General features: G+C 35.6%; 1 protein-coding gene across 6 annotated transcripts in view; it reads right to left on the bottom strand.

Moving 5' to 3' along the window:
* Positions 1 to 3266: 3266 nt before the first annotated feature.
* The window catches only part of LOC148175035 (pumilio homolog 1-like), a 37212-nt gene continuing 15412 nt past the window's right edge, over positions 3267 to 25066 (bottom strand). For 2 of the 6 annotated variants that reach the window (XM_088037493.1, XM_088037498.1), the window contains 9 exons: positions 24562 to 24883; positions 9640 to 9939; positions 6608 to 6845; positions 5331 to 5456; positions 4750 to 5173; positions 4283 to 4703; positions 4041 to 4230; positions 3820 to 3994; positions 3267 to 3768 (listed from right to left, as the gene is read on the bottom strand). In XM_088037493.1, the coding sequence (XP_087893619.1) occupies positions 3516 to 3768; positions 3820 to 3994; positions 4041 to 4230; positions 4283 to 4703; positions 4750 to 5173; positions 5331 to 5456; positions 6608 to 6845; positions 9640 to 9939; positions 24562 to 24883 (2449 nt within the window). In that variant the 3' untranslated portion in view covers positions 3267 to 3515. The remainder of the gene's footprint in view (positions 3769 to 3819; positions 3995 to 4040; positions 4231 to 4282; positions 4704 to 4749; positions 5174 to 5330; positions 5457 to 6607; positions 6846 to 9639; positions 9940 to 24561; positions 24884 to 25066) is intronic. The other 4 variants (XM_088037495.1, XM_088037494.1, XM_088037497.1 and 1 more) reach the window with 4 other exon arrangements.

Here is a 25066-nt window from a genome sequence, read left to right on the forward strand (position 1 = left end):
CTCAAATATCAAGTTTCTCATCAGGTTCTTAGACCTTTAGATCTTTTTTTCTTAAATTTTAGATAATTTTTTTAGTTTTCAAATCTGTTTTCAATGCTTCATTCAGACTTTCGGGTTGCTGAGCTATCAGCTTAAACCGCATAGACTTAAATTCTCAGGTTTATTGTTTTTGATGATCAATACTTTCAGGTTTCCAGAGCTACAAAAATTCGTAAATTTTGATTTTTAAAATTTAAACAAAGTCCCATTTTCTTATTCAAATTTTGTTAATTAGAAACTCAGAACCTAAGAATCTACAGTCTTGAGAGATTTTTAGTTTTTTGGTTCTTCAGGAACGTCAGAGTTTTAACTGGTACGAATAAAGTCATAAAGCGTAAAAAATCTAAAGATTAAAAGTAATAAAATCCGAGAAATTGAAACTGAATTATAGGGACATTTTTAATTGGAAAAACAAAACCTGAGAAGTGCCCTAAACTGAATGAATAAAAAAAAACAAAGTATTTAAAACAAACAATCTGGGAATATAAAAAATCCGAGTCTGCATCAATTCCAGAAAATATAAAATTATTATTCTGAACAATTTGAAAACCTGTTACTTCGAAATATTTGGAACATGTAAAAATAGTCAGAATTAAAGGAATATTCAGAACTTAAAAGAACAGAATCTAGAAAAAAGGGAAACTGAAAACCTCATTTGACGAATCTTACAAACCTAATTCCACTTTAACTTTTCTGAATTCCTCATTAATTAAAAATTCTAAATTTATACTACTAAAATAGATGCAAGAACAAAAAGTTTGACTTGTTTTGATTAAACACAAAGAAGAGACGCCTAAACCATTAGAGAATGAAAACGCATCTTTTCCAACTACGCATTTCTGTTCGTACCTGACCCAGTGTGACAAATTCTGTTCCCACTTTTATAATCTCCCTTAAAAATTCCATGTGTGAACAGTAGGGGCGCATACAATTAGGAAAAGGAATAGGGAGCAATGAGAAGGGGAGGCCCACATAAATAAAATCAGTGAGAAACTGTTCTCAAGGCACTTTAATTCGGTTTAAAGTAAACAAAGAAGAATGATGTAAAAACGCAAAACATTTGATTCGTAATAACGAAAAAGCTAAAACGAAATCGAACTCCTCCAGAACTCCTCCGCTTTTCCTTTCCTTGAATTTAAGTAGTTTGAATAAATTATTGTTCAAGACTTATTGATTTTCTTACCTGCAGCTGCTGACGTAAAAAAATTGTTATGATTGTTAAATGAAAGGCTATTTACACTTTTACTGTTAAATAAAATGGATGAAATTGATTCAATAAAGTTTTATTATACTACTGTGGTAAAAAATAATAAAATCGAAATACATTATCGTACATATTAATATTCTAAGTAAACTAACATGCATTCAGTAAACTAAATTTACACATTCATAAAACAGATCGCATAATAAATATAATATACAGCCGTAGATCCACAGAGAGCCATATTTTTTTGTGAACATAAGTGATCCCCGTCCAGCTACTCTACAAGCAGGCATCAGTGCCGCAAAAGTACAATAAAACAACCAGATCGCTCCAATTTAGAATACATAGTTTACAATTTAATTACATAATTCCAAACGGCTCATTTTACAGAATATTTTTACACATGTATTATACAGTTTACAACGTGATAACCAAATGGAATTTACACTTTACACTTGTTTAGTATCTTTACATCAGTCTGAGGCCACATTGCCATTCCAAATTTAATTGGCCATCTAACCTTACTCCCCACCGCTCTATTTTATACTAATGACCACTAATTTCATTAATACTAAATTTAGTTTCCTGTAATGACAAAAACTCAAGCCGGGAAAGTAATACTGTCGACCATCCAAAAGTTAAAAATTTTGTATTAATGAAATCGGTGTGTAGAATGACTTTTATATGATAAAAATACAATACAAACAATTTCTAAGTACAAAATGGATTATTTTACATTATTACACTATGAGACACTTTACTATATAAATACATGTGACACAATTTAAAAATGATTAACATATATACATATCACTAGCGGGAGGGGAGAGATGGTACAGTAATCCTTAATAAGTGTACAAGTTACCGACATGGCGTTTGCGTGGCTGTTTGGAAATGTTATGAACGAAACTATATTACATATAATACAAAATGGGTATTCTATGTACACATACCAAAGATGACTGAAGTGTTTTTGTTCTAATACCATTCAAAATTACAAAAATTTTTATGTACTCTTACAATGAATAATTTTAACACAGATTAGCTCAAAAACACACAATTACACGTAAACAGTCATAAATGCAATAAAATTAATTTAATTATTATAATGGAATTTACGAAACTGTACAATTACTATAAATATATTTTATATTTGAATACTTGAAGAAAAGAAACGTGCTTTCAAATTCTATTTTATGTTTATTACTACATATTATGAACTGTTGAAACTAACACTACCATATGAGAGAAAATGTATTCGAAACTAGAGTTTTAGTTATTTAAATTAATGACGTCACATTTGAACTCCTCGAAAAAATTGATCGGTGCCAATCACCGATTCGTTTTCTTCAGAGAAAAATTATTGTGAAACCCTACATCAAAATATCTCTAGGCTACAATAAATGCAAGATTGTGTGTATTAAATGCTGTTAACAACAAAAGCCGTATTGGCTCAAAAATGTGACGTCATATTCGCGATCCTCCTCGATTTATCTAAACTACTAGATACTCTGAATCTCTTCAGAAAAGTTGAGTCAATACGGCCCTTCCTCAAATTTAGTACCAAAGCTTTAAATGTGTTCTTAGAAAGTGTGATCAAAGTGTATGTGCAATAATAGAAAATTTTGATTTGGATGAACTTGAATGATGTCACTATTTCCTGAGGACCTTATCACATTTTTAACATACTGTTGGGATAATTTGGGGGACACTTAATATTCCTTGATTTTAACGTTTACTTCAAGTTATGTACAGAGTGTCGGATTTAAAAGGGAAATTGTACAAGACATCCATTTTGCTTTTAACGAATTTAAAATAAAATTTGAGATTCGTTTCAGAACACCGTAATATTACAAATGTTATTACTTTAATAGACACAAATAAACATGCATTATATATGATGAAATTGGTTGCCTTTTGTTTTACAGGCTTACCCTGACGAACAAACTGCAAAATAAATTAAATATTTATAAGTAAACGAACTAAAATGGCTTTCTAAAATCAGCTCATAAAACAAAAGTCAAACAATAAAACGATGAACTTTATGCAAGACAAATTACATAAATTACAGCTATAATACAGATATTTGTATGTATTCACAAGAACTAACCTTACAATAAAAGTCATATTAAAAAAGATACGAAAGTAATATTCCTTCAATGGAAACAAAAACACAATACTGGAACCGCATTGGTGTGTCCAACTTAAAAGCAACACACACAATTGGTCAAAAAATAAAAAGTATATTTAAAACCGATTAACATTGTTCAAATTAAAGTACTCCATTGGTTGGGGGTCCAATAGGACCGAGCTCTCCTCCCATAGAGCCCATAGATCCAGGAGTCTTCATAAAATATTTCTCCAGCTTAGCAATTATATGCTTACCGTAAGTGTACTTTCTCAAAGAATTAAGATGAGGCCTGATTTTATGCATCAACACTTTTCGCTGTGTTGGTTCGCTCACGTCAATCATCTTTTGAACTACATAATTCGCGTACTGATCTTTCATCATAACATGGAGGGCACTGCAAAAACAAATCATTGTAATACTACCAACAATAAACAAAGAAACTTACTTGTCATTAAATCCACAGACTTCTTCAATCAACAATGCTCTTTCAGCTCTAGTTGCATGTGTCACACACTTTTCCACTACATTACTGGCGAATTTATGCTGACTTAACGCTAGAACTTTTCCTCTCACACTACTAATCAGTTGACCCTTATCCTCGGGTTTTCCATGTTCTGTAACTAATTTAGTTAAAAAAGTGCAACTTTGACTTCCAAATCAACTCACCAAGTACGTGTTGAATCACGTAGTTTCCAAACTGGTCCTGAATCAACTGATCGGTGTGTTGATGCAATTCCGCCAATATCGGCGCAGTCTGCTCCGGTGTGCAATGCTCTAAAATGCGTTGAATAACTCTGCAACCATACGGGTGTGTGGACAATGTGTACACTTGCCCTGAGAACGATTGAATGATGAACTGCAACAAGAACGTTAACCTCCCATTGCGTGTTGTCTAACCACAACTCTACCTGCAAAGCGTTCGGGTCGACACATTCAATGCACTTTTGAACAACATGATTTCCATTTTGGTCTTTCACACATTTCAATACGTGGCCATCCAGTTCTCGAACAATTTCTTGTTGTTGTTCGGGAGGTATAGATTCGAGAGCTTTCTGAATGACGCGGCAGCCGTACATTTGTAGGGCCAATGGAAGCACATGTCCTCGAACTTTCTGGGCCAAAGTTGTCTTCTGTTCTGGTGTGCCAAATTCAAAGAATTTCTGTATGACGTAATTACCGAAAACATCAGTCATAAGGTTGTACGCTGCCGACAAGATTTCATTGAAAACCATCTGCTTTTCGGTAGCAGACGCGCGCTCCAACTTCTGTTGAATGAAACGAGATCCATGTTGGTCTTGAGAGAATTCCACGATGTGGTTCGCCAAGTCTCTGTAAAAAACGATCAATTTGCGAACTCCACCTCTTTTTTTCTCACCTCAACTGTAAATTCGGGTATCTATTATTCCTGAAGTCTTCAAGCAGCCTTGACCTCCCTTGTTGCCCTTTATCCAAAGAACTTGGTACTGTAGAAAGCGACGAGTTGATCTTCGTGAAGAGAGAATTGGTCGATCCAAACATGGTGTTCGTTGTTAATCCAGCTGCTACGGAATTTCGGTACTTCGCTTCTGCCCCAGGCGCCGCCGACAGAACTCGAGATGTCATCAATCCACCGAGCTGCAACGGAGCCGATGGTGGTGGCGTCAAACTTCCAGCCAGAGGACTCGGACTGCTGCCGATGTTGTAAGAAGTCGTCCATTTCTGTCTGTAATCCAACGATGGCGAGAAGGCTGAAGTGTTGCGATCGAAGGAGTCGCGTCTTCCGGTCGATGTCGTATTCAGTCCCAGGCCTACAAAGTTGTCTACATAAAACATTTTAATTTTTATGATGCTCAGACTGGTCACATATAAATATTACAATGAGTTAGATGAATGAATTAATGAATGAAATTTACAATTAGTAGCTCCCTCCCGTGAACCCCCAAAACTTCGATTTTAAAAATTGACAGGACGACCTACCTGTATGTAGGGACGTGGTGGTTGCAGATGAACCGATATTTCCTAGAGAAGAACTACCAAATGGAGCAGAGGGTGGTGCTGCATGAAGAGGTGGGAATAAACCAGAACCAACACCTTGGGCCACACCTACCCACACCAACCACAGTTAGTAAAAACACGCCACAAAAACATTCCAAAGCTGTTGTAATGATAATTATTAATTAATGGTTGGGTCGATAAATGCTTGATGAGTCTAACCCAACATTACGTGATTTTAACGACTTGTTTAAAGTAAACAAATTAACACAATCTCATTTTTACAAAACGGAAATTATTCGTTTTTCATGTCTTCATATCGATTTCGTTTGAGCTAGTTCAACTGCAGTTCTTCGCGGTTTTCCTTGCAACTGTTTAATCAATGAAAGGTATTAAATTTCGGGCAAAAATCTGAAACGTCGCGGTTTCGTTACAAAAATACATTTTATGTCTCGATAAAAATATTTTAAACTTCGGAGCCATAAATCACCAGTTTTTTGAGAAACAAGCCAAAAGAACAATTTCAAAAATAACAAACTCTAAACACAAGTTGGATTCCTGACGTTGCCACATTGTTTCTTAACAATAAGCTCAAGAACACCGAAAGATGTTGAATTTCCACCGAAATCCGATGAAACATTCTCTTTGTAGCTACAACTTTCGATGTTCTCTGTAGATTAATAATGAAAATGTGGCACAACAACATTGCATGCAACCGAAGCATTTTTGTTTCCGCTCGTTTTGGCTATGAAGCCTCGATGGAATTAAACTTTTATATTTATTATTACGAGCACGAGACAATTTGAGTACTTCTCATCGTGGATGTTATGATTGAAGTGTTGTTTTAATTAAAATCGAGGCATAAAAAACAACCCGAATTGTAAAAAAGAACAAAAATGAAATCCGAAGAGTTATGATTAAGTTATTAGAATTTACATTAAGGAAATTGGTCCAAAAAAACAGAAGATGCTTCCAGCAGCCAATTTAATTTCTCGTTTGAAAGTAGAAAGTGACCAGCCCTGTCAATTCTCTGCAAAAACGCTTGTTTCGTCACTCATTATCAAAATGAGATTAACGATAACTTCAAGCTAAACCTTGAAAAACTGCGTGAAAATGTCATAAATAATTACAACATTCCCATGTGTATGTAACCACCGGTGTATTTAGAAGAGGTCAAGTGTTAGTAATGTCGATGACTTCCAGTTTGTTTTTTACAGGAGTATGTACATTGAGATTTACAGTTTATACAGTATGTTACCCACCTCCTAAAGTTCCTCCATTAACTGAAGTGTTGACATTAGCACCGTACAGACTTTGGGGTGTGCTTGAATACAAGGAAGCACCTGCTGGAGTTTGTCGGTTGGCTTGTGGTTGTACCAGAACTGGTGCAGGACTAACCAGGCGCATAGGTGTACCATTTCGCATTGCCGCACCTTGCGCCATAAGAATTGGGGTGTTTTGGTCATAATACGGAACAATGTAACCTCCAGGAACTTGTGGCTGTAAAGACGTAAGAAGTTAATATACAGGTCATAAATTAAAAATGACATAACACGCAAAGCGTGTCGCCTAACCTTTCGCTAACTTTTATTATTATTTAATTACTGTCAACATGAACGGAAGACTTTTATTAAATTAAAAATGATCTCACGAAGAACCGTTGATGCTCCACTAAAGAATGTCTCAATGAATTCTTTGAACTAGGCGACGATTTCTAATATTTTAGCACAAATCAGCAAAAACTAACCACTGTAACGGTTTCAAATGGTACTGACGTAACAGTTTTCTTCTGGTCATAATTGCGTAAACGTAATGAATGCGTCGAAAAACGACGTTTAATTTATTAAAGGAACTCGTTCAATGTGTTTTAATTTTTCTAAATTTCATTGACTTTTCAACGCTCCAATAACCTCCCTGCAACACGATACGAAACTTGTTTTTCCATAAACGAATGATTCCTGTTTGCACACAACACAATTACCAGAATTAAATCGGAAAACCTCAGCAATGCTTGCAATAAGTTAACGATTCACAGTGAGTCAGCGGAAATGACACCAACTATGCTTAAAAAACTGAACAATGGAGGAACATTAATTCGGTAAAATCTTAGCCGTGGGTTCACTCGATTTTCAAAGATGAAAAAACGTTTGCAGCAATTACGTTCCTTTAACCATTAAAACACGTCACACATAGGAAATGAATTTTAGCACAATTTCATGTATATCGAATAATTTTTGCGCTTTCACCATCGAACGCGATAATTTTCTTCCCTTTTATAGTAAGTGGGCTAGCTACTTACTGACCGACCAGGCATAAAATTTAATCAAACTCACAAAACCGTCGAGAGACATCACACAGTATTGCATAGGAGCTACTGAAGTTCAGATTTTTAGAATCCGAACAGCACACTTCTTTCCGTCATAAAACCTCAGCTGCTGAAAGTGATAAATTATACTAAATAAAAGAATTTTTTAAACAACGCTCAGAACACTCAACAGAAGGATTCTATGAATTTGGCTTCCAGAAAACGAAAATATTTTATCCCACAATAGTAAATATTTATTCATACAACGGCAGATCGGAAACAGTATCATACAGTGGAACAATGGAAATAAAATGAAAGAATAGTTTCGAGGAAAACGTCTTTTATGAAGATGAATGAAAATTCAATTCAGTTCAACGGTTAATTAATGGCTGAGATAGACAGTTTTTTAATCAGGACACCGCGGCAAGTAAAAACAGTTAGACAATGTCAAATGATTCGTGACATAACGTTATTGTTAAGGACATTAAAAAAATTAACAAAAGACCAACGATCTTTGACGATTTATTTTACAGGTTGATTTTAACTTCAATGCTAATCAAACTTGGTAATAAATAATAACGGAATTTTGCTACAAGAGACATTTGAAAATGAATGAAAATAATATTTACATGAAAATTACATTATTAATTCAAGTTCTTCTGTTGACAGCATAATCTCTATTAGTTAAGTACATAATGATGTCATTACTTTTTTTTTTGTAAGTTGCAATCAAATTTTATTTCATATTGTGATGGATGTTGAAGGAATTTAGATAAACATGAAAGTTTCTATTTATGAATTTTGATTTATTCCACTTATTTTAAAAGACATTTTATACAATGTAAAACAAAGAAATAAGGAAAAGAATTTATACCAGGATATTTTTTACTCTTGCACTCATCTTACATGCTATTTCTCAGCCATCTATTGTCTTTATGTTTAATCATCAACTTTTATTACTGTCTTTAACAATCTGGACGCTATATCGCCCATAAAAATAATGTTCCAATTGAGCACTTCTGAACATCTAGTGCGCAGTTTATTACCACCTGAAATTTACTCAGGGTGTTTTTGGGTCAGGGATGATAACGTATAAATGTAATAAACAATAATCGTCCCGGATTTATCTACGAGAGCCGGAAAACACTAAAATATGGCAAGTTTATTCAAAATCTTTCAGATTATGAATTAGAGGGAGCGGAACAAGAGCTAATTACAGATTTAATTAACATGAAACAACTAATGAGTTTCATTTTATTTCCGCGCGTTAAATTCAGTTGATAGCTTCTCAAATTTTAATTTCTGGAAATCAGAGGCGGACGTAGAATGACAGGTAACAAAAATTATGCAAATCGCCTAGCCTTCAGCAAAAACGGCGAAGAGCCAAAAACGCGGCGCCAAAGAAAAAAGCCATTGAAACATGTGTGACAAAAACGTTTCTATGAGATCATTATTTAAGGAAAGAACCAGCAAATAGCTCTTCTTCCGGGAAAATCGCCACATGTTGCAAGTACAGAACGAAAACCACCAAGTCAACGTGAGTCAGCTCGATATTGTGCGTTTGAAGCATTTTTTTCGTCTCCCGTTATAAAATAGTTTCATAAAACACCATTGTTACCGTATCTTTGAGTATGAGGAATACATGGCGCACGCCTCAACTTGATATAAAAACATCATTCATATTCCCATTGAAAAAACAAATATACAATAGAAGCTTTATATCTTGTGGAAGACGTAGCAACAATACCTCGCGATAAAGTGTGACGTCTCTATTCAGGAGCTTGACTACACCTTGATTCTTTGAACACGAAACAAGCAAAAATAATCAACGAGCTGTCCATCGATTCCCATGTCTGTATCGCGGACTATTCAAATTACTGATTCATCTCAGCATCGCTAATATAACGGTCTGTTCCAAAAACAAGAAATTCCACGCTGGGACCGTTATGCATGAAATACCGCTGCGATCAATATCAAAAAAATGCTTACTTGTACTTGTTGTTGTGCTTCAGCTGTGCCATTGGGAGTCAGAGGTCTTCTAGCCCCATTACTAGCTCCTTGTTGGATTAGATTCGCCGGTGCTGGGTACACCCACGGCCCTACACCGTAGTATTGCGGAACACCAGCGGTAATGAGGTAGGATGGTTCCTGTTGATGGTTTAACACGTAGGGTGGCTGAGGGAACGCTTGCTGTTGTTGCGCCAAATATTGTTGTTGTTGTTGCTGCAGAAGTTGGAGTTGTGCAGCACTAGGAGTAGCAGCCTGAGTTTGTTGAGATCTGAAGAGTTGCTGCAAAAAAACACGGTTTTATCTATCATTCTCATACTAATTTTTTTCTTGGCCTTACTAAACTCATAAAACGTCCAAGCTGCCAGGGACGTGCAAACATTGTTCTCTTGTGAACGTGTGTTCAAACATTTTACGCGTTTTATGGACAGAAAGCTCGAGATGAGAAAAATTATAAGTATGCACTTTCAACGTTAATTAACCAGAACACAATTCTAGTCAAAAACGGATAATTAATTGAGACGCCGATACAGCAATGTGAAATTTTCTTTACGAAGCATTTTACGCTCGAATTACAACAATGATCTTGTTTATCCCACATTTAATTGAATATGCTCGCGTTCAACAGAGATGCGTGTGTTGTTATCGCACAGGTTGATATAGTTCAGCCTCAACTTGTCCATTAAATTAGTCAAATTAGCTGCCACAAAGTTCATTCGCTTGACATATTTCTTCGCCAAGAGAAATGTGTAAGGTAAACAAGACTTACACAGACAATCCATACCTACAAGTGTATTAGTTCGTTATAACGGTATCGTGGCCGCAAAGAAATGCTTCCTCATCAACCGGCGCAGAGCAATGACTTCAGGGCCCAAATTACCATTCTAGAATGACCAAGTTAAAAGAGACTTGAAACCTAATCAGACGTTACGCAATAATTATATGCACACGACGGAGGTCCCAATTTCTACCAAATGAAAGAATTCTTTGAACAATGGAGCCTTAAAATGTTTGCTGTCTCAAATACTACACGTATTGTCCGATAACAGAAAACGCTAATGGATGTAAATACTAAAGACCATCATTATCACATTACATGCCTCGAGGACTTCTTTACAATTTCTGTTTTTGTAATCTTTAACATCGTAATTTCGTCGCAAACATCTGCAGTCTCTTATCGCTTCACCACTTTTGAAACGGAGCCGGAAATCCACAAATGACGCAAAACTCTTTTCAATCAAGTTTTTTTTGCATATTTCCCAACAAAGAGTTATGTCTACTCGTGTCCAATTCAGCCCAAAATCAATAAAACTTGAAGTGTTCGCGTCATGATCTACACCAGACAAATTTCAGTGCGCTGTTACACCTCTTCGACGGATAACTTATGCAAATACTAGACAATTTATGCACTGTTTTCTACTCTTTTTTGAATAATACAGGTATACATGTACATATATTATGTAGGTCTGGAAAAGGAAACACGTCGTATATTAATATCGATCGGTTACTGAAGGTACCTTTAAAAATGGATCCGAAACTTAATCGTTTCCATAGCTATTCAAACGAACTGTGGTGTTAAATGCTGTTACCGCACAAAGAATTTTCCCATCCTGCAATTTTTGCTTAGCATAAAAAAACGACATTTAATGTAACACGCCACGACCTTACAGAAAGTGTCGCTATTACACAAAAAGAAAAATTCAATATTAATAGCAGTGGCTCACATTATCGTGGATACAACACGTACACGTCGGTATAAATCTCAACAAAATTAGAAAGTTCCTAACTAGATCCATGATAATTAACATAACATATTCATGAGGTTAAAATGGTTGGAAATTAAGTTTTTTCAAACGGTTGTGGTGCATATTAGAATTAAACGTGTACCGATATTAACAAAAAATTAGATTTGCGGCCTCCATTAAAGTTTAAACAATTCATGACGTAAACAATAAAATATTGATTTTCGATGGCAGTCCATTAACCAATTGCTTGTGCAGTACATATTAAAATAAATTGACACTTGTCAAGCGGTTAAAAAGATTTATAATGAAAGCAATGACCTGCACGTGACATCTGAAATTAGACGACGTAATAAAATTGCAATGCTGTAAAATAGCACAAATCAAACTACTTTTTCATAGCTCGCAGCAGAACCCGCTGTTAATTCCAATGATTAAAAAGTCACTTTCTCACTATTAACTGTCATAAAATCGATCGAAAAACTATCTGGTTAAGATATAACCTTCGCGTAAATTGGTAAAGTTATTGTATAATGCAACCACGATTTAAACTTGACATTTAAAACCTTGAGAGTATTAAATAGCCTTTAGGATTCAAGTTCTTATTCCTTTCAATTATTGCGAATTTCGGCGGAAAATTTCCGGGTGACAAACACTGGTAATTAAATCTCGAGTAATTTTATTTAGGCCTCAAAGGTTGCTGAAAACAATTTCGCCCAAATTATGTCACCGTTGCACGATGAACTTGTTTGAACTTACGAAGAATGACCAAACAAAGAATACGATGGTAATGACCTGGGTCCGTTATGTCTTCGTGAGTTGCTCTACTTTGCGAGAAAACGGTCTTGGGTAGTTTCACGATTATGCTGCACGTATTAACCAGCAGGCATGCGTTTATTTGAAAGACCCGTCTATAAAACAACCGATTTATTAACAGCTTGGGGCAAATCCACCACCGCGAAAAGTAAAATTAAAAATGGGCAAGTAAGTACTCAAGTAGCGGAACGGTGAACAATGGAATAATTGTGGAAGAAGACCGAGGGGCGTTGACCTTTTTGGTTGAAGAAGATTTTTGATAAATACGTGGATTTAGAGAAGGTAATTTTCTTTGATGGGATAATTGGTAGGCGATTTAGATTCCGTTACAGATGGGTTAGCTGAGCTTAGGTTTTTTATAAGCGACTAGTAGGTTATCCAAGAAGTGTCTATTAGTTCTTGGTGATGATTAGACTACTACACCTGATTACAACGTGTGTTACTAGGTCAATTAAGTAGGTGAAATGACTGCATGATCACCAAAGTAATGTAACAAACGGACCAAGATCATAATCGCGATCTTAGCCTTAAAACAACAATTGAACCGTCAAAGGTATAATTTTATTGAAAATTCCTCTGAGAAGTACGGACTACCTTCTTCATTGTTGATGATGTTACGCAAACCGTTTTCATTATTTAAATGAGATTGCGAAGTTTCAGTTAACATACCACTAAATTATCCTTCACTGTAATACCTGACATAATAAGCAAACACCTCATGAGACCCTACGCACTACCTCATCTCCGGAAGACGAAGGAAAATTAAGAAAAATGTGGCGACATTGGTGCTCACCTTGGCACTGAAACTTGATCCACAGATTGACTGACATTTCATGTTTGACGCTATAAACAATTCAAGACAGCCTCAAGCAATTATTATGCAAGAGAAAGGTGTATGCATTTTCCACATCTGTTTTCCTTACAAATCAACGTCGTGTTCATAGTCCCTACCACTGTCCATTGTCGCAAAGTATGTTAGTGTGCTATAAAGGTGTTATTACCTTCAAACAATACCTACAGTACGATAATGTCTGTGGAATCTCTCCCAACCGCTTATTCATATTGCGAAGAAAATTGTTTTAATTTCATATCACCGCCGACAGTATCTCTGACCGGACTATAAAGCTAAAATTTTCATGAATACCAGTGCAACAAAATATCAAAATGTTGCATATTTGCTCGCCTGTATCGTATAAAAGACGGAAGCATCAACAGTAAACACTTGAATACGTTTTCATACCAATAAAACTCGAGAGATTTTTATTGGTTGATTAGAGTAGGCATCAGCTTTTATTATTTGCACAGAAACGTGTATCATCGGTTATCACCAATAACCCAACGCCATTGTAAACATTTACTTTTTGATTAAAAAGGAGTGAACACATGGCCGATGGTGCACGCCGTTAGGCACATGAAAATTCAATTTACACAACAATTCGATAAAAACGACGCTCAATGACACAACTGCGTCTTATAACCAGTGGAGAGTGAAAAAACGAACCAAAAATAATAACTTTATTAGCATAACACTTTGGATAGGTCCGCTGAAATAATAAATAACTAAAATTTACGGAACCGGGGCTTTGTAGTAAAAATAGCTTTTTTCTCTTGGACTTTCAAGTTTTTGAACGAACTTGGTTTAGACGACACGGGGAGTTCCCTTCGTTTGCAAATTTCGAGACTTTGCCTCTCAATAAACAAAGACTGAAATAGATCGGCCAATCACGTAAAGTGTCACTAGTCGTAGTCAATATTTACCTGACGATTGATGACATCACAGACATGTCAGTAATTTATTGATTTCTGAGCTCAACACAATAACACATGAATTGATGTTACCCTCCCTGTTCCCGGTTGTTTTCTCAAAGATTACACAACCTTGGTGATCTTTGTTCTCATTAAAAAGCGGTTTAACAATATTGAAAAAACCACAGGTGTCGTGACAACTGGAACACCTACAAACATTCTTTATGTGGATTAGGAAAACGTTGAATTTTCGTTTATTATTTGAGCTGGAATCGAAGGTCAACACATTACGAATGTTATTCTAGCCGCGAAACCGAATGCATGAATGATGAACAAAAACAAGCCAGCTCGTTTTCCAATCTCCGAGGAATTCGGAAAAAATGAATTTCTTGGAAAACCCGTGCCCAGACTGTTAATTAGAGTGTAAATATTTGTTGCTTTGAAAAAATTAGAGCGGGTCAATAAAAACTTAGGTGAAATCATTTAGTTGGGTCGCAAATAATGTTTACAAAAACCAATAACGAATTTTCCTCGTTTTCGACAAATATTTAACTAGCAGCGATAGCGTGTTATAACTTGGCTTCAGATATACCTAGGAGGGGCTGCAAGGCGCGTCCACAAAATATTAACGAGAGGCACACCCGAAGCCACGATACAGTTTGGGGAATTGACACCCGATGCATGGAATTAAATTTAATAGAAAGTGGGGGACACCGAGCGAGAAAGAGATTCTTGCATTCTTTCATTCTCACACACATCAAGAAACATGAATTTTCGGTGAGTCCAAGACCGATTAATGGACAAATAGATGAGCGCAACAAAGAAAACCATAATTGCCATTGGAGCGAGGAAGATAAAAATAATTTACCCCCATCAGCGCGAATGCATGCGTCGTGGCATTGTTTTATCATTTTTGGCAAGACGAGGTGTTAACATGATTGCTCCTTTAGTAATTCTTCGCTATTAGAGGGATTTGGCCCTTCGAATGCAAAATGCAACAATTTTATTTTTTTATGAGTAATGATAGGCATTGTATTTCTCAATGAATTTGAGTTACAATTTTCGAGAACTTTGTCGCTAGGATGCATTGAGGGGAGTAATGCCACCCACTGACACTACTCCTCTCCCACTTCTTATTAAAATTGTTCCCATTCATCGGGTATCAATTCCCCAAACTGTATAATGGATGAGACGTTAACAGCAAATAACTTTAATAACGCATTAACTGGTAATAGTTCACTGTATAATTTATTCCAGTTCACTTAAAATTTTAATGCACATTACTTAAGTAGTTACAAGTGGAATAAATAAGGTCGCAATCAGATTCCAAACCAAAAAGGTTATTTTCAGACTGTAAAATTTTATCTGTACTTCCTAATCTAAACTTGGGCTAGTTTAGCCAAACATTATATTCGGAGTTTCTGGAATTTTAGATGAGTAATAAGAGTTATACGCACTTAACTTTGTTTTAATTAGCATAAAATAAAAATAAATAAATATTGTTAATAAATTCCACGCAGCTTCTTGTCAACAAGAATGCGGAAAAATTTTACGGAAATCGCAAACAAAACACCCCCAATCAGTTTTGATTGCAGCCAGTTATACAGACTTTATGCACCACTTCAAAGAATGAAAATTGTTATTTCATCCATAGAACTCTTTGACAATTCACCGTTACTGTTAACACAGTTAAAATGCGCCCCTGAAGCATGTTGTGTCGCTGGTGAATCTGGGCCAGAATAAACATTCTACGGCATCATTTTGGTGTTTTTGTCAAAGAAAAACTACCATTAGAAAAAAAAACAAGTGATGGTAAAATGACTAAGAAAGTCGGTGAAACATCTGCACTAACAGTAAACTTTGAAGGAAAAGAAAGGTCGACAGTTTAGCCACAGGCGATATTGCTAGCCCCAATATAAGCAGAGTTCCGTTAGCTATCTCCACACATGGAAGAATACCGGTTCGAAGAGTGTGGATTTGTTGGACATCGGAATACTGTTACAAGTGATAACCAACCACAGTCGATTATCGTGGAAATAATTTAAGCAAGTTAACTATCCGTGCAAATCTGATGATCATAAATTAAGATTTCAAAACCGCATTTGATCTACATCCAAACACAAATTGCGGAAATCTTATTCGCCAGTGGTTTCTCTCATAAAATATGGTGGCAGCGCCGTATTATAAAATGCTATTAAATCATTTTCTAACGCATTTTGAGAGTTTACCTGCACAAATGACAAGACATATCGCAAGAAAGTGCGTCAAACTAAACCATTAACTGTGTGAGGAAGTACCCATTGCATCGTAAATGTGAATTTAATGATCCACTCTTGGCGACACCAAAAACTTATTAAGACTGATTTATTTCTCTTAAAGTAAGAAATTCAAATGGTCATACAACCTTGCAACATATTTCAAAAAAGATACTAAATTAACAGAGAGATCCGAATTTCATCGAATTCCGTTGATGTTTTATTCGAGGCCCCATTAAATTTATACATCAATAAATTGGGATAGTTATCAATTAACTGTTACTAACTGTTTCTAAATAAGGTAATTTACGAACGCGTATCGATATCGACCCCTATTGCCAAACATCGTTTAACTTTTATTAGAACAGTTAACCTTCTCCCTGGAACGTCGTGACGAATAAAGACTCTAATTAAATCCTAGATCCAACACAATTAACCGAGATTAACCCGAGCGAGTATTAAAAAAGACAATGTTCCGAGCTAATAACAAATGAAATTAGCAGGATAAAAATCCATGACAATGTACTTGACGTGTTTTTAATCGGTCTGTGTTTTAACATGTGTGCCAGCAACTCATGTAACAGCAGATGTGTTCCCAATGACATATTTTTCCGCTGTAAACCCAAGTGTCTGATAATGTAATCAAATTTGTAAAGCTTAACCTTGGTGGCAGATCATTGAAATTTTCGAAAATATCCTGGTATTAAACGCTTTAGCCACTTTAAAACCAGTTCCTACATCGCCATATAAAATGCATAATCGCAATATAAGCCACTCTTCCTGGATTATAGGATCGTTAAATATTAAGAATTTTTCGTTTGCGACCACATAAAACGTCCCCTCCCTTAATTTCTTTCAATAAAAGAGCTGCTGAGAATGCAGTACGAAATACTCCAAGAATAAGGAATCGTTACTCCTGATTAAACTAATAAAAATGAAATAGGTCAACAAGGGGCGCCATCAAATTTGCAACGGGAAAGTACGAGTATCCAATAATAATAACAGCTTAGTTTTCAACGTCTGCGCGTACATTTTAATAGAAGAAGCGAGACTGCAGTTGTTTGTTCATGGAGGGTTGAAATGTCGTCACTGTCGATATCCCGATTTATTAACCGTCAAATGTTAAGTTCGCCCGAATTGACCTTTACAATGAAAGGTCGAATATTACATTACTAGTTCTAAATACCTCGCGGCCAAAAAATGACCTAATGAAACATCATCGCAAAAATTCGCCGCAAAAAGCGGTTTGTTGTCATAATGCAAATTTGCAAGTTACTTCGTAACATTTCCTTGATCTTTGAGAAGATCCCACATGCATGCATTTACCAGATCCGTACTAATATCTTTTTTTTTTTACACTTACAAGTTGTGCTTTCAAATCCTTGGGGCAAACTGGTCCCAACCACTGATGTACATTAATGTATCTCTTGGGAAGCATCTTCAAACATGTTGGCGTTTGTCTATAATCCAGAGGATCTAGCAATGCAGCGGGCGCCTGTATCGGCGATCCGCTCTCTTGAAGCACCACCATTGCGTTAACCGACGTTGCGTACACAAAGTCTAGCACATATCACAAAATTATAAAATACCGTTGTAGAACGGGATTCGGCTTTGGTTTCCACAGATATGTATAAATAAATAAGGCTCACATTTGGTCCACTAGACTATACTATTATCACAAGGTTTGTAAAAGCTCTTTGGTTCCAACACTCGGCGAAGGCACTTCTATGGGGGGCACTTATGCACTTACTAGTAGTTTATAATTCAATTTGACGTCGTATCACATACCGGGAATTTACACAGTCTTTGGACACTAAAATCAAGAAAATTATAAGAAACTGTGCCGGATTTACGAGCACGTAGCACGTAGTCTCAAGTGTAAACCAAGCTTAGAAACTTCGACGTAAATCACGGTCAGCCCTGTAAGGAACGCGATATCTAAACTTTCACGAAAGATAATGAAACAAAAATCACAAGTTAGTTTCAAAGAAATTAACCACGTTCGGATTGTAACTAAAATTTTGACGTTATCGGTTCAAAGCACGACATGAGCACCGTGAAGCTAACTGATTCTTTGGAAATTTTATCAAAACAGGGTTTCCTTAAGAAACCTCAAAATGGTATTAAACGGATGTCCCGTGTGATAAGTAAACCAATTATTATTCACACTTAAATATTTATTCAAACTTGAGACGTAGCTAGTATTTACTAAACATGATTTGTAGAAGCAAATGTAAAATACACATCCCTTTTGGAAAGGTGGAAGTCTGCGTTTATCATTCTTCAAAGAATCCGTGTATTACTCTAGACGCGAACAGTACAAACTTTATGAACGGTCTTTTAATAAAGCTCGGCGAGTTTAACTTTGAAGGGCGACTTCAAACAATTAACCCCTTCATGAAAAAGGTTTTTATAGAATCCAGGAAAAACTACTACGTAAGAGAAAATTTTCTATTGTGTACACTGTTTAAACCAATTCATTATTCCAATGTAGCGCAGTTGTTTTTTGTTAAAACACTTCTGGAAGACGTGTATTTTAAGCATTTGCCAACTCCCAATCAATGTTATAATTGCAATAAAATCCAATATACCTGAATGAGATTAAAGTTCCCATTAGAAAACCAATTCAGCCGAACTCATAAAACAAATTTCGATAAACATTTTCTTCCGAAAAAAAAATGTAGGTGATTTACAAATATTTGAAGCCTCCACATGAAACCAGGATATTTTATGGTAGGCACCCACGAGGTGCCCGCAGCACAAACACACACGCACACTTCTTCAAATTAAAGCCGCGAAGTACGTAAACGCCACATGTTAAGACACTTCTTGCGTTTAAAAGAGAAGTGACCGCTTTTAGGAGTCATAAAGAAGTCTTATGGATCATTTTCATAATAACATGAGAGAAACAGTATGTTGTGTCATGTCTGTCTGCACTCGGTATGCAGAACACCGTCGCGACTACGCTGAGCTGCGTTCGCCTAACTGAAAACTGAAGCGGATCGCGAGTTGACGACGGCGGCGGTGGAGGTGGTGATGGTGGCGCATTTGCCGCCCCACCACATGATGAAGAAGACCACGACGAGAGCCGGTCAGCGCACTCTAGGGAAGTCAATCTACCTCTGCCGTGTCGTTTATAATGATAACATGCAGCAGAGTACGGTTAGTTCTCGCTGGCTTCGGTCAAAGCACTGAAAATTGGTACCAATTCCAACTTTGCGTAACGTAAGGAAATCGTGAATGGATAATGAAAAACTCGTGCGCTTTTCACGCATTTTTCATCAATGACCTGCAAATAGTACCACACCTTTCACTAAAGAACAAAGCTACACTCTGCTGCATTTTGCTGAATAAATGATAACAGATAAACCGTGACATCCAGACTAGAAGGTTATGAAACGACAAAAAAAAAGTTTGTAAAAGCCTGTTATTTTTTTATGATTTTTTCCCGGAGCTGATAGTTTGATTTCTCCAATTTAAATAAATTCGCAAATGGTTCGACGGTGACTTTCAAAACAGGTAAAAAAGATGAAAACCACAAAATGGTGGATTTAACGCCGGATAGAGTGGAAACTGTAAACCACAACAAGAAAAATAACGAGAACAAACACTGATAAAAGCTGTCATGATGAAATAAGCCAAACAATCCCTTGTAATAGAATATTTTATCGACTGTACATATAATACAAACAAAAAGAATTTGATTTCGAAAAAAAAAACGTCTTAATAAAAACAAGGTGAATTCAGATTTATAGGATATAAAAAAGCACTTCAAGTTAGAAGTAATTAATATTTACAACGCAGTAATAAAAACCGACTCCATGAATTGTTTCAATTCGACTCAAAATAGCAGTGCATAAAACGTTCTTAAGTCAATTAGATTTAATGTAGTTTAATTGGGTTGTTAAGATTATATAATTTATCTGATTGTACGATAAACTGTTTACCGATCTAAAACTCAAATTAGGAAAACAAAAATTGGGCTTAATTAGAAACTCTTCAAATAATAATTACCGTAATATAACAACTAGCTTCTTGTAACTTCCCTATGGATTTATTATCGATAATCTCATAAATCTATCCAGTAATACTAAATTCCAGCCAATACTGCCGTCGTACAAAATCCATAAATTTAATTCTCATCCGTTTGACTCTCACCGTATTAATATTTATCCCATTCAACCAAGATTCAGTATAAATAAATAATAGAAATGAAATACTATTGGAAGATCATTGGTTTTAATGATGGAAAATCAACAATTGTTCAATTTGAAACGAAAGTCCAAACGTTTGTGCCGTCTGAGTGTGGACATTTGCAATGTTTATGTTCACATTCTAATAAACTAATCCATAATTTATTACTTCCTAGCTTCGACAACCCACTCATATGAAGCCATCTGGCTCAACAGTTACCTGTCTTTTAAGGTCCTCCAACAAACAATTTTTCGGTATAAACTGGAAAAACTAGAACTATAAATCGTCCAAGATCAAGATCTGAATGGAACGATGAAACGAAATTTCGGCCCAAAATGCTAACAGAAGTACTTTTTTTATTTTGGTTAAAATCAACGACCAAACTGAATTTATCCATTTCATCTAAAATTTAGAATACGTGAGAGTATAAAACGCCGAAATTTGAAGGAAAAACATTTCGGAAGTAAAAACGTATAAAAATTTCTATACAATATATTCCAGTGATGTAATTACGAAAAAAAATGCTGAATCATTCCGTGCACTGTTAAAAGCAAAATATGCAAAATCGACAGCCAGACGAAGAAGAAATAACTACCTGAACATGTGTAAATAAATTCTGACATAACATTTCAAAAAATTCGTCTAAAAATGGTGAAATATTCACATTGATCCTATCTCGATTCTAACACTGCCAATTTCACAATGAACATGAATGAATTCAAACTGCGACTTTCTAGTTACTATTAACGGGTTTTTGTGAAAACAAAAATAAAATCCGGACATTCGAGTAATTTCTGAAACTAGAACCACAATAGGAAATCATTGAAGTGATCGTTTTTTTGCAAAAAAATCTGCAAAACGGCACACATAGCAACCACAAAAAATTATTTCCCGAATATTCGCAATACGTGGCGATGCTGCTTTCAAGACAACTGGCAAAGATGATCGATTGCCTTGCTCTGTTCCACCACTTGAACTTTTTTGTTGGAAATGCAGTTTGATGGCACTTTTCCTCAAATTGCGGTTTGAATGTTGAAAGTTTCGAAATTTCAGACATACAAAAGTGTCCAACTACGCATTGCGGGGGTTCAGACGTGAGTCGCCAATTTCTTGCACGCTATTATTATTATTACCTTCCGTCAAGTGATAAACACCTTTCCGGAACGGTCAGTACATGCGATTTAATCTCGGTCGGAAAAAGCTGTTTTATACAGATCGCTCGACTTAATATCAGTAATTAAACCACTTATATAATAGATCTCAATTCGAAATAAACGAAATTTCGTTGTTATATACATCCAATTTAGTAATTAGGGAGCGTGCATTTGCTTTTTTGCGGATTCGTTCTAGTGGTAGATCATATCTGCCTGCGGTGTTAAAGTGTTTAAGTAATACAATGTAATGATTAATTCATTTTAAAAGAAAGTGTAACTGTCAAAGAATTTCACTTGTTCTACATGAACCAAAGATAGTTTTAGTAAGTTACATCTTTGTACGGTAGACCGCCTGCTAACAATACAAAAAGAACACGGACAAATTCCTCTAATTTTACACAATCGACAAGAAATAAAAGAAGTATTTATACAACTTTATTTCTCATTGTCTATTCCGTGTTCACATCACCAGAGGCCGATGCGTAAGCGTAAATATCATCTGGTAAACGCATGTGTTACCAGTCTTAATTACATCGTGTAATAATCGTACAAGACCTTGGAAGAAATGAACGCAGACAATGCAGATCGCAGAGTTCGTTAACCGAAGAGTTTCGGTTCAGGAAACTCTTGAATATGAAGAAACAGTTCTAACGTCCCATCATGAAAACTCACGAAGGTCATGTAAAATTAAATACTCCGTGAACTAGAAAAATCCAAAATCCGTTTTAAGGTGGTGTGTATTTTTGTCTATAATAACAGACAGAAACGGAAGCTATATCTGGCGGAGATAAATGACGTCCGAACACGATGGGCAAAATCTATTCAAAAATTCCGTTATCTAGCTCGATCATTTACATTTTCCGACAGTTATGTTGGTATTGATTAGCGCGTAACAGTGCAAAATCTAGGTGACTTTCTACTGCCAATTATCGCGTCACATTCAAATAAGTTCGTTTCAAAAACGGTGATTCGAAACACCAAGCTGACAGTCAATTTTTCACGATGCGGCATTTGATTATGACATGACAAAGCTCAAACAGAACAAAAAAGCTCTCAAGCAAAGTTCACGGTGTCCGTATCAGGAAGGGTAAAACACACCCTCTTGCTCTAAAAAAGTATAGGTGCGGCTTCAACGAACAGGGTGCAGCCGATTCAACCTAATGCGAGCTTTGGGGTTTGACTGCAAACACGCGACATTGCGTGCGGATCTCTTCACTTCATTACTGAAGTCCCAATTAAAATATATCACCCTTTTCTGTCGCGTGGTATCACTGAAATATTCTTACCGCTCTATCGTGCAGAATGGCAAGGTGTAATATTTTGAATGTCGCTTAATTAATGGTATGGACCTCAATAAACGTTGTTATTATTAGAGTTGTTTTATTAATTTTATGTCTGGAGTTAAAATAACGAAGCAATGGTATTGCATAATACTACTTAAATGTGTTTTTGCACTTTGTAATGTATTCACACTTTCAATATCTCTAACCACTATCTAAAAAGGAAAAATCGAACAAACGATTCCAGACAGACATACTTTAGATGACATACAAGTAAAAATATTATAAATATTCGATGTGATTCATATTTCCTGCAACTTTACATTTTTGCGAATTTATGGCGGTGGATCATGCATTGGTAGCTTATTCCTTTAACTTAAATCTGTCCACATTGTCTTACATAATTCGATAACATAAACAACCAAAGGTTCAATCACGTAAACCAATTTATGCGTAGCTGTAAGTACGTGAACTTATGTGAAAGTTAAATTCTTGATACAGTTACGCTTTAAATCACACATAATGTACGAAATGACAATCGCATTTTTCTTTCCAGAAAACTATTTACGTTGCAAACCGAAAACAAATCAAATGTTAAGGTAATAAACGCGCAATATTTCAGTTTTTGTCCAATAATGACATAACCGCTAGGACGAGGACATTCGGGCACAATGAACATGTTAAATTGTGACAACTTAGAATTTATTGTACTACTAAATTGCAAAAAATTCGCATAATTCAATCATTTATAATAATCACACGTCCATCTCTGATCAGTCATTCGCAAATAATAGAACATTATTAATAAAAAAAAAACTTAAACTTATAACAACTCGAGAACCAAGCGGAATGTTTTGATACTTTTCTTTATTAAAGCTATAAGTATCTAGAGGCCCAATTTTCCAGATTTTGCTTAATTAGTTATTGATAATAATTTTAAGAACACTAAAGTAAAATCTCATTTTTGTATTTTAAAAATTCTCAATTATTCTCGGCATCGATTTTCTAGCACTTTTGTTGCCAAAAATCTGGTCCTACAACCATAATTTTACCAAATTCAAAAAATTCAATGTTTTCATTTTATCTGCATACTAATTTAGAATAGCTAAATCCTATCAACTATCGCTAACGCTCAGGACAATGACATAAGAGGAAAACTAAATCTTTTCTGCGCGTCTTCAAAAACATGGGAAAAACTGATCATCACTCTCATCATCTTAAAAGAGGTGTCTATTATTAGATCAAGCAATTACTTCAATACAAAAGACGTTTAATGACGGACGTTTTCTAAACCAAAAAAAAAGTTATCTTTCACGTTTCATCTACCGTCATTCACAATTCACATCTGCCATGTAAGTTCCATGTTTTATGCTTTCATGTAACTGGGAACTAATGTAATTAGAAAGACCTCAATTTAGAGCACTTTTTCCGAAGTCATAAAAACTGTTATAAAAAGTTATTTACATTTCCAATACATAAGAACATAAATCGAATGTAACTAAAAACGTAACAAGTTTTTTTTTTCTTATTTTGGTTATAATTGTTAGATAATAGCAATTACATATAAATTTACTTCGGCGAAAATCAACAAAAAAATGACTGGAAAACATTCAGTCAGAAAGTTTTAATATCCCCAAAAAAATTCTCATCTCGTCTTTCATTTAACCAACAATCGCAACAATCCACCCCAACATCCCCAAACAACAAAACCACTTACTTGTACATCAAAATTGTGTTGTTGCTGTTGCAGAACGGCACTATCGACTTGATGTTGCTGCGGCGGTGGCGGTGGGTACTGGTGGGGTTGTTGATCATACGGAGCCGGCGGTGGTTGTTCAAAATGATCGAATTGTTGATTAACCGATTCGGTTAATGTAACGCCTAAATGCGGTCCCAAATGAGGCGGTAAATGATGATGTTGCAAATGTGGTGGTAATTGTTCTTGAGGTTTCATTACCACCACGGTGGGATCTAACGAAATTCCATTTTTTGTCAGTTCTTCTTCTGCGGGAGACGGCTGTCGGCTACCGGGAGTTCGACTGCAACAAGGTAAGATTATGTAAAAAAAAGAAGTTTTTATTGGGTTTGGTGCAGCAGCATTGGTAGGATTTAAAAACATGAAACGTTAACCTCAGGATAACGGTTATTGGTGATTGGTAATTGGTTTTAGTGGCTGGTAAAGCAATTCAATTCATTTGAGCTTGTTTATTGTAAATGCAGCA

The sequence above is a fragment of the Gnatocerus cornutus genome, chromosome 5 (genome assembly GCF_029298725.1).
Source record: "Gnatocerus cornutus isolate USDA-ARS CGAHR chromosome 5, icGnaCorn1.1, whole genome shotgun sequence".
In the NCBI taxonomy this organism is placed as follows: Eukaryota; Metazoa; Arthropoda; class Insecta; order Coleoptera; family Tenebrionidae; genus Gnatocerus; species Gnatocerus cornutus.